This window comes from Gorilla gorilla, chromosome 1 (genome assembly GCF_029281585.2).
Source record: "Gorilla gorilla gorilla isolate KB3781 chromosome 1, NHGRI_mGorGor1-v2.1_pri, whole genome shotgun sequence".
NCBI classification, from domain to species: domain Eukaryota; kingdom Metazoa; phylum Chordata; class Mammalia; order Primates; family Hominidae; genus Gorilla; species Gorilla gorilla.
This window is the reverse complement of record NC_073224.2, coordinates 219,235,945-219,246,482: the sequence shown is the minus strand read 5'-3', so window position 1 is coordinate 219,246,482 and position 10,538 is coordinate 219,235,945. Positions and strand designations below refer to the sequence as shown.

Here is a 10,538-nt window from a genome sequence, read left to right as displayed (position 1 = left end):
GTATCAACATTGGGGAAGAGATTTCACGTCTAACGTTATACATGATTTTTAGGAAGCTATTGCCTAAATCAGCGTCAACATGCAGTAAAGGTTGTCTTCAACCGAGCTGTTCTAGTTTTCTCTTCCCCAGCACTGTCATCTAGATTTTCCATTTCAGTGATTCCCACCCCTCGGTCTACTAGCAACTTTCTTGTATCCTTTGAGGAGACGTTAGGAAGAACCATCATCATTTCACAGTTAAAGAAAGACAGTCCAGTCCTAGGCAAAATTTCATGAAGCCACTTAGGATTTTGTATCCAGTCATGACCCACAGCAACCACCACCCACAGCCGTTAGCAAACCAGGACCGGGGCCAGGTGAAGTTTGAGGGCAACATCTCACTTTATTTTATTTATTTATTTATTTATTTTTTTGAGACAGAGTCTTTCTTACACTGTTGCCCAGGCTGGAGTGCAATGGCGTGATCTCAGCTCACTGCAAGCTCTGCCTCCTGGATTCATGCCTTTCTCCTGCCTCAGCCTCCCGAGTAGCTGGGACTACAGGCGCCCACCACCACGCCCAGCTAATTTTTTGTACTTTTTATAGAGACGGGGTTTTACCGTGTTAGCCAGGATAGTCTCGATCTCCTGACCTCGTGAGCCGCCTGCCTCGGCCTCCCAAAAAGTGCTGGGATTACAGGCATGAGCCACCGTGCCTGGCCACGTCCCTATTTTAGAAATGAGAGTGACTGCACATAGGAAAAATGCCACTTTTAGCAATTCAAAGTGGAAAAACTTCTTTTATATAAAAATTCTCCCGAGTGAGTCCCACCCCTTGGCTCTCAGTGTTGCATCTCCCACAGAGGTAAAGTTGTGCCATTTTCCCACAGCTTTAAACAAAGCAAAACAAAACCACCAATCCTAATAACCGCCCCCGCCCCCCCCGGCCCCGTCTCCACGCTGTGCAGAGAGGGCTCCAGCCCCTCAGTCGGACTTCTCCTTCTCCTTCATGTGCAAGAAGACGATGCTGAAGATGAAGAGCCCCAGCATCATGGAGAAGGCGCTGGCGTAGTAGGGGTAGGCCGAGGGGATGAAGCGCTCATACTGCGTGTGCTGGAGTGGCCGCACGGATACCTGCAGGAGGACAGAGGTGGCAGGACCTGGCCACTGCAGAGTCCAGGCAGGGCACATGCTAGCTGAAAACAGGGGCTGTCACCTGTGCTTACCTGAGTGGAAGAGTACAGGTGTGTGTAGCCTAGCCGGTTGTAATCCACTTTAAACTGGAATACACCATACACGTCGGGCAACTTGAACTGAACACTATATTTGCCACCTGCGGAAGAACCAACAAGAATAACCGGGAGGGGTTTCCCAGAGCTTTTCCTGGTTGGGCCTCGAGAGCAAGTGAGGCCTGGGGCCGTTTCTGGCAGCATCCTCGTGCAGGAACTACACTCACCTTTCTTCTTCAGGAAGGTCCTCACAAAAGGATCAATGCGGACAAACTCCAGCTGAATGTCATCGCCATCAAAGGGGACCCATTTGCCATTTGAGAGCTGCTGGATCACGATGCTATACTCCTGAGATAAAAGGCCAGGTTAGCCAGGGCTGGCCATGACTGGAGGCCTTCCACCACCTGCAGGCAGAGCTGCACTTAACTCCCACCCGACGAACATGGCAGGAATGCCCAGGAGTTCAGAAGACCTGCAGAAGCCCCTGCCACCCGGCCCTGATCAGTAACCAGTCTCTCTCCTCAGCAAGGTTAATCCCCCAACACAGCATCTCTGCCTCTCCTCTGAAGGCCCAGATTCCTTCACACAGTATTCATGGCCCATCAAAGTCTGGACCCAAATCACCCTCCTGCCCCGACATGTGCCAGGCACTTTCAAGCATTCATGCTTCCATATTCGCTTTCTCTTGCCTAACAAATTCATCCTAATGACCTAACCAAAACGTCATTTCTCTTATTAAGTCCAACTTCCTGGGCAGAGTTAATCAGTGAAGCCCCTCCCACTGCTGCCCCCCATAGCAAATACACACACCTCTTCAAAAGAAGTGCTCCTATTAGGACATCAGTTTTCATGCCAGGCTCTGCATCTCACCTGGCATGCTTAGGTGTAGGGATTAACTTATTCATCTTTATTTATGCCCTTTAGGCCAGCACAGAAGTGTTCAATAAGTGCTTCTGAGCTGAGCTCAGTCAGCTTGGCAAACCCTTTGGGCCCTCCCACCCCAGACATCTCTTACCACTAGGTCAGTGACAGTGTAGGCATTGGGTGGGGCTGTCTCGCCCACCCGATGATGGGACACAGGCCCCACACGGAGGACACCCTCCTCCTTGAACACCCAGCGGGAGAGGGCCACAGCTAGTTCATAGTTGCCTGTCTGGGAATACCTGCAGGAGGGAAACAGGAGCAGCTTGGGCACCAGAGCCACCTTTCCAGTGGTGCCTGATGGGCAGGACCACTCATGTCCACCATGACAGTACCCTAGCAAAGTTCTGCCTGTAGGCCTTGGGCACCTAGGGACTCATGGTTAAAGGGAACGCAGGAAACAAACGAAAAGATATGGCTGGTTGGTTGTCATCTGCACAACAAATACACAAATTTCTAAAAGGAACAGTGGAGGTTAGGGATCTCTAGATAAGTCACTACTACCTTAAAAAACTGGAAGTGCCAATACCAGCAATATAGCAATAAAGCCCTGAAATAATCTGACAGCACCTGAAACACTCAGCCTCTGACACTTTTAGCTAAAAGCCTCCTTCTTCCCCTTCTGAGTCCTCCCCATATACACAGACCACCACCCGGATCCCCGGCCCCTAAGCCTCCTGGCAGCTACCTCTGGGAGCCGGGCGCCGCCTTCTGCACTGCTGAGTTGAAGAAGGAGTCGCTGAAGAAGTCGAGGGAGCCGCTGAAGATGACGCGGGCATTGTTCCTGGCCTGGAGCCCAGCAATGAGGAGGGTGTTCTTCCCCACCGCATGTGGATACTGGGAACAAAACGAGGCTGTGACCCAAGCAGTTCCAAGTAAGGGAAAAGCTGCCACGCCTCCCGAACAAGAGGACAGCAGGCCAGACGGAAACGACCCTGGCCCTACCTGAAGGGGGAGCCTGAGACCACACCGCTTCTGCCCATGCCCCACCCCACCAACTTGCCATTTCCTTCGCCTCAGCCAAATGTGCTGTTCTGCTTCATTCTTATTTCGAAGACTCAAGGTTGTGAAGCCCTTACCTGGGTGATAGGCTTGTCCGGGAAGAAGGAGTAAGAGGTGGAAGAGCCCGTCAGGATGTCCAGCACCAAAGGGTTATCAGGATCGGCCACCATCCTGCAGGACGAGAGCAGCCCAGCACTGGCCCCAGGAACTGAGCCCAAGGACATGGGATCCCCGAGAGCCAGTTCTTCCCAGGAATGAATCCTTTTTTCTTAATTGCCAACCACTTAGCTCTTGTCTTGATATAACAATGGAGTCTGACTTGTTTTTGTTTTTGTTTTTCAGACAGACCTCGCTCTGCCACCTGGGCTGGAGTGCAGTGGCACAACCTTGGCTCACTGCAACCTCCGCCTCCTGGGTTCGAGCAATTCTCTTGCATCAGCCTCCCAAGTAGCTGGGACTACAGGCACACACCACCACGCCTAGCTAATTTTTGTATTTTTAACAGAGACGGGGTTTCACCATGTTGGCCAGGCTGGTCTCAAACGCCTGACCTCAGGTGATCTGCCCACCTCAGCCTCCCAAAGTGCTGGGATTACAGGTGTGAGCCACTGCACTCGGCCAACTTTTTTTTGTTGTTTTTTTTTTTGTTTTTTTTTTTAAAGAGAGGAGTTCTGTGTTGCCCAGGCTGGTCTCAAACTCCTGGCCTCAAGCGATCCTCCTGCCTAGGCCTTCCCAAAGTGCTGGGATTACAGGTTGAGCCACTATACTCGGCCTTAATATAACAAATTAATCCCATCTACGTACCCCTAAAGAATTACAATTTTGCCTTGATTTCCCAAAAAAATTAAGTGACCCCTTCTTCCCCCAGGTTTCTGCTGTCCTCTCCCTGCTCACTCACTCACCCAACACCTCGAAAGAGGATGGGATTTAGAGATGATTTCCCAATGATGGTTGGGGCCTTCAGCAGGTTCTCAGTGTCAGCCACGATGAGCGTATGCTGCAAAGAGTAGATGGAAAGGTGGGTGGTCAGGAAAAGGTTCCCCAAGCCAGGGAGAACCTCCTCACGCCCTCTTGGCTTTTGGCTAAGCAGAGCTTTGCCATATGTCCCTGAAACTTGGAAGGTGACAGGCCTGATTACCTGGCCAAGGTCTGAGATGTCATAGTTGTGATGGTCAATGACAGCCGTTTTCTCCTCGTCAAACTCAATCCCGCACTCACTGCCCAGCTCTCGAAGAGGGTCACCTGCACAGACCGAAGAGACACCTAGCTGAGCCCTTACAGGGGGGCCTTGGGCCAAGTGTCCTTGGCTTCCTTGTGACTCCCTCTCTGTCAGCCCCAGTGCCCTGCAGCTTTATCCAGCTGGGCTCAGCCCCAAATGGACCCCTGGACAGCAGTGTGGTATTCTGCCTCCAGGAGTCAGATTCTGAACTGAGGAAACAGTTCCCTCACTGACTCCCCAGCTAAGGCCCACCCAGTGAATGCTAATTTGGCAGCTTCTGTTTGTAATGCTCTCCAACTCCCTGGAGAAGTGGAAAGCACCAGAACCTCCCAGGTCGGACTCACCAATGTCGGAGCTGGCAGCTACCAGCACACTGCCTCCACCGTCAATAAAGGCACTGATGGTCTCCACATTGATGTTGCCTCCAAAATCTGAAAGCAGGCACCAGACACAGTGACCCAGAGGTCTCCTCTCCCTGCTCCTCTGACACTGGCAAGGAGGGGACATGAAGGGCAGAGCAGCCACGATCACTCACAGAGCAGCACCCTCTGGGGGCCACAATGAGGGACAGGCTTCCCACACCACATCCCAGAACGGGCAAGGCCCCATCCTCCCAGCGTGAAGACTCAAAATTATGGCTCAGAATTAGAAACTTCTGGAGGTTTGGAGGAAACAGTCAAACATCCACTAATTGCACTGGTCAAGTAAGCTGTACACATTTCAAGTTACATAGGAAATATGCATTTGGAAACGCCGTACTGCCCGTATTTCATATCACCTGCACCTTTCACGCTAGTGATGCTGATCACTGGAGCCAGTTTCCAGAGCCTGTCAATTCCGCCCCGTCTAAATGGTCTGAGGAAGAGCACTTCTGCATCTCCAGTGATGCCATCACTTGACAATAGTACTCCCTGGTCTGGCATTAATCCATTTTTCCCTATTAATCCTACAGATTCTATCCATGACATCCACAACAGAGCTACCCAGTACACTGCTTTTTAAAAAGTGATCACCAAAAGGGCTCATTAATTTCCAACATTTGTAACTGTGAGATCCTATCCTTTTCTGGTCAATTAATTGGATCATGTGACTACTGCCATAAGCATCTAAAACTAGCACTGGGTGGGGCTATTTGAGGCTCCAGAGTCTCCCCAAAGTGTACTCTGATGTTCAACCTAATTTAATGAAGGCAGTGCTCAGTAATCCATTTATTCATTAAATGAGTAATTCTTGTGAGCCGAGAAGAAAAACAAAGTGGACAGTGTGGGAGGGGAGCTCTTGTGCCAAGGTTGTTTAAGGAAGACCCGCAAGTGGCATCTGAGAAGATGTAAGCGTGAGCCAGGCAGTCTGTGGGGTCAGAGGATTCCCAGCATAGTGAACACCAGGTGCAAAGTCCCCGAGGGGGGTGGGCACGGTCACCAGCAAGGGGCCCAGTGTGGCTTAGCTGGAGAGAAAGGAGTGAGCAGCAGGAGGTAAGGCCGGGTGAAGTGAGGGCCCAGGCTGCGCAGGGCTCTGCACCCCACACGAGGGCCCTGCCGTGGCGAGCCGCTGGAGGATTCTGAGCAGGGGCCTGGCAGGATCTCATTCCTATTTTTGAAGGACGATCCTGGCAGCGGGGTAGAGACTAGGGTACGAGGGTGAGAGTGGCCATGGTGATGGGTTAGAAGGCCACTGTGAAAATCTAGGCAGTGAAGAGTGCTGAGCCAACCTCGGAGCAGCAACAGAGGGAGGCGCGGCAGGCCTCCACGCCTTCTGATGGCACAGCCGCAGGGCCTGCTGATGTTTCGACAGGGGCATTAGAAAAGCTCCAAGGAGTCTGGCTGAGCAACCGGAAGGACGGACGTGCCAATTTCTGAGACTGGACAGAGAAGTGTGTCCATTAGACCCTCAGTAGCAGGTGGAAATGACTTTGTAAAGATCTGAATATAAGAGCCCTGTTTTTTGAGGGGTAATCTTCAGCAGAAAACTAAAAGCGCCTTACCTGACTGACTTTCAGGCATACGCAGAAGCTCCTGTATTCTCTACCTCTGCCTCTCATGCTACATTCAAAAAGCCATCTATCTACTCTCCTTCGGAGAGGCCAGGCAGTCTTGGACATTCCAAAAGCAGCCTATTGGCACAGTGCAGTGGTTTGCAATCTTGGCTGATTTTGCCCCTCAGAGCAATGTCTGGAGACATTTCTTCACTGTTACATAACAGGGAAGTGGCCACTGGCATTAATGGGCAGAGGCCCGGGGTGCTGTTAAACACCCTACAGTACACAGGACAGCCTCACTATAAAAAAATTATCCAGTCTGAAACGTCAAGAGTGCACCTGTTGAGAAACTCTTGTAAAGTTGACAGAACACGGGCTTTGAAATTGAGACCACCTGGAGTTAAAACTAGGCAAATCCCTTCACCCTTCTGAACCCATTTCCCCATCTATAACAGGGATCCAGTTTTTCCCAGGTATAGAGGATGTGCTGAAAATTTCTTCCCTTGTAGACATGATTGCCAGTGACCTGGGAGCCTTCCGATGCCAGAGGGCAAAGAAGCCACTGGGGCACAGAGAGGGAAGCCAGGCCAGCACTCACTCACCTGAGAGGGTGACAATGACAGTAGTCATGGGACGAGGGCAGGGCCCTGGGAGCAGACACCAAACCCCTACCCCGAACCCTGCCCTGCAGCTTCCTCCCAAGGAATGCCTGAGGATTTCCCACAGCAGCACCTTCCAAAGTGTGGAACCCACTCCACCAGAGGCAGAAAAGGCAGCAACGCGAATGCGGGAACCGGGCTTTAACCTTGAATCTCAGAGACAGAAAGTTACTCCCCTTCCTTATTTTTCAAGCTTTCTCCATCAAAGAGAATGTCTTAGTTTGATACTAGTTGTTAGAGCTTCTAATGCTTGCTAATCTCCTTTTTCAAGAGGGAACCTCAGGTTCAAAGCCTTCGGCAGGCAGCAGTGTCTGGCTAGAACTTACGGGTGTTGTTTTTATTCTATTTATAGTTGCCTTCTACGTACATCAAGTGATGACACTGGATTTCCATTTTCGGTGGTAATTCTGGGCTCGCTATTGGTTCCCTTTTAAAATGTTGTTTTAGTTTTTTTTCTCTTTTTTTTTTTTTTTTTTTTTGAGACAGGGTCTTGCTCTGTCGCTTAGGCTGGAGTGCAGTTGGCATGATCTCAGCTCACTGCAGCCTTGACCACCGAGGGTCAGCAATCCTCCCACCTCAGCTTCCCCAGTAGCTGGGACTACAGGCATGCACCACCATGCCCGGCTAATTTTGTTCATTTTTTTGTAGAGATGAGGTCTCACTATGTTGCCCAGGCTAGTCTCAAACTCCTGGACTCAAGCAATCCTTCTGCCTTGGCCTCCCAAAGTGATGGGATTACAGGGATAAGCTATCATACCTAGCCTTTTTTTTTTTTTTAAGCAGGTCAATTTGAAGAAAAATATTAGGTAGTTATTAGCACAGGAGATATGTAACATACTAAAACCATGAAGGACGTGTGCAAATGACTAAAGTTTGGGAAACACTGTTTTACACTCTCTGTCGTTTCTCCCACCAACAGTATCCTCTCTCAGCCCTCTCCCGAGCAGTCTCATTCACTGCTTTTTTCCTTCTGACCTATACAAGCTGACAGTGCCTCTGCTTCATCTTACATCCTGACACAGGGTTTGGTAACTCATTTCAGGTCTTTATTTCCTCAAAAACAGACTGAAAAAACTCCTCCAGGGCAGACTCCCTATCCTTAAGATCTCACCCAGTCCACTGTAAGGTACCTATTTCAAAGTTTCAAACACAGCAAAAACTTGGCAAACATCAGTTACTGCACCGAAGCCTCCATTCACCTGCCCAGTCATCAGAAGATTTCAACTTATACCAATTTGGAGTGACATCCGCCTAACTAATCTTGCCTCCAAAAAGCCAATTCCAAAAGCACATGTTGCAAGGGAGTTGGGAGTGACACAGTAAGTAACAGAAGCCTAGGGAAAATACTTGAGGGATTTGGTGGAACTGAATCTCGCATGAACTACAGAGAATAAAGAAGCCACGTCCCAGTTATTCAGGAGGCTGAGGAGGGAGGATCACTTGAACCTGGGAGGTCGAGGCTGCAGTAAGCCATGATTGCACCACTGCACTCAGCCTGGGGGACAAAGCAAGACCCTGTCTCAAAAAAACAAACAAATAAAAAAGGCACCAATGAAGAACTTCCTAAGCTTCATCAACTGAAGGGAGGAAGGCAGTCCTGTCTTACCCAGACAGGGACAACTTGAGTCTTTTAAGAAAAAGATAAACTGAAGCAAATAAAGAAGAGAATGACTAACATGCTCACCAAAAAAGTATGGCAAAAGAGAAATAGCCAAGGAGCTGGGGATGTTCAGTCTGGAGGAGAAACAACCGAATAAGCTATGATTATGTGAAGGCTATGCCTCCAGACAAGATAAGTATTCTATCTATTCTCTAAGGTGCTGGGGAGCATAAGAACAAAATAAAGCAGGAGACAATATTTCTTAACATAAGAACTTCTTAACAGAATTGTTCAGTGGTGGAGTGGATTGCCTCGTAAAACAGGAATACTCAAGTATCAACTGGATAATCTGGCCAAGATATTCATTCTGTTAAACGACTAGCCCTCTGCAAGGCTGCTGGACATATTTATCCAGCCTCAAATGGGAGGAGGGGTGGGGTGGTAGATAATTGCTAAGGGTCTTTTTTCAGCCCAAGACTATGAATCTATCTGAATTCTTAAGATCAGCTGCCACAATGCACAATGCCTCTTTATAGCAATCCATATTAATAACAGGCCATTTCCTCTTTCCACCCAGGCAAACCCAACCCAGGAGCTTTCCATCTTTTTATCAGGCCCTTTACAGAGTAAACTCCCTTCTCAGCAGAGCAGCAGGGCCCTGGGTTCCATGGTCTGCAGCAACACTTGACTCCACAATCCTTAGCTGTTTCTTTTAGAAAGATGTACCCTCCTACGGTCAGGTCAGAAATGAGCATTTTTCTTATCTCCGTGGTAGCACCATCCAGGACTGGCAACCCATCCTGTGACCCAGGACATGCCCAAGAACCAGAAGAAAGCAATCCATCAAGTCCCGGGTCTCGAATTCCAGTGCTAGGGGCGACGCGGAACCCTTACCTTCTACCGAAGGGGAGAAAATGATGAGATTGTCATAGAGGAATTCCCCATACTTTATGAGAGACAGGCTGGGGTCATCAGCGGTCTTGAATGTGAGCTCAAAGCCCCGGTCTGGACAAGAAAAAACAGGTAGTTGAGGAAGACGGGACGCGAAGGGAAACCCCTGCTGCAGACATCGCGGACCCGCACGCCAAGCGGCAGGCCAGACCCGGGAGGCCTGCTCCAGGAAAGGGAGTGGGAAGGAGAGTGGTCAATGCCCTCGATGCTGTACCAACCCCAGGCCCCCACACGCTACCCCCTCGGACCCCGCTCTCACCCTTCAGGCTCCGGAAGAAAAGCGAATGAGTCTCCCGCACGTTGAGGTTGTCCAGCAGCACTAAGGTGCGGGGTCCGCTGGCGCAAACCGCGCCAAGCAAGGGCAGCAGCAACCAAAAGAGGGCCCAAGCCCGGGCCGCGGTGCTGGGCTCCATCTTCCTCCTCCTGCCGAAGGACCCAGCACCTGCATACCGGAAGTACCCCATCTACGGTAGCCCAATCGCGGCTCGTGCCCATGGAGCACTACCCGGAAATGATCGGTATACGCCGCGGCTGGGCGTCCAGAGCCGCAGCTTTGGCGGTAAGGGGCGGAGAGCGCCGCCGGAAGTGCCCTGGTGGGAGGCGGATTCCTTGAACCCTATTGGTGGGAGTGAATCAAGGCCCCGTCCCCCTAAAGAAAAGGCTCAATGCTAGAGAGACAGCTCTGCAGCCGCGGCCAATCAACGAGGCCGAGCGCCCTTTGCTCCGCCCAGGCCGGCCTCCCGCCCCCTAGTCTGGAGCCCGCTTCCCGCTGGAGCTTGCGGGGTCCTCCCTGGGCTTGACCGTCGCGTCCTGGACAGGGTGTTTGGCCACCTTCTTGCTGGCGGGGTCTTCACTGGGCCTGGGAAGGCTCGGGACCAGGAACTAGGCCCCACCTCCACCATCTCTAGGGAGGAGGAGTTGGAAGAATAAGATCAGGGTCAGGGCACTTGGAGCCTCCTTCCTGCCGCTCACGGCTCCAGAGGCCATGGCATGGACGGCCCTGT

The 10,538-nt window shown here is 50.9% G+C and overlaps 1 protein-coding gene across 1 annotated transcript; it reads right to left on the bottom strand.

Annotated features, from left to right (window-relative positions):
• Positions 1-362: 362 nt before the first annotated feature.
• Positions 363-10,145, bottom strand: DDOST (dolichyl-diphosphooligosaccharide--protein glycosyltransferase non-catalytic subunit). Its single transcript, XM_004024826.5, has 11 exons — positions 9,794-10,145; positions 9,478-9,588; positions 4,694-4,780; positions 4,269-4,372; positions 4,033-4,127; positions 3,208-3,301; positions 2,817-2,965; positions 2,223-2,370; positions 1,435-1,555; positions 1,205-1,311; positions 363-1,112 (listed from the first exon to the last, which is right to left on the bottom strand). The coding sequence occupies exons 1-11, from the start codon at positions 9,996-9,998 to the stop codon at positions 963-965; spliced, it is 1,371 nt and encodes a 456-aa protein (XP_004024875.3). The 5' UTR covers positions 9,999-10,145; the 3' UTR covers positions 363-962.
• Between the last annotated feature and the right edge of the window lie 393 nt (positions 10,146-10,538).

What these genes read in the sequence shown, in the direction of transcription:
- DDOST (XM_004024826.5), bottom strand. Translation starts at nt 9,998, where the DNA reads ATGGGGTACTTCCGGTATGCAGGTGCTGGGTCCTTCGGCAGGAGGAGG. An exon ending in AGCTGCCAGCTCCGACATTG is followed by an intron (nt 4,373 to 4,693) that starts GTGAGTCCGACC and finishes CGGTCTGTGCAG; the next exon opens with GTGACCCTCTTCGAGAGCTG. An exon ending in GACCTTCCTGAAGAAGAAAG is followed by an intron (nt 1,312 to 1,434) that starts GTGAGTGTAGTT and finishes GTTCTTCCGCAG; the next exon opens with GTGGCAAATATAGTGTTCAG.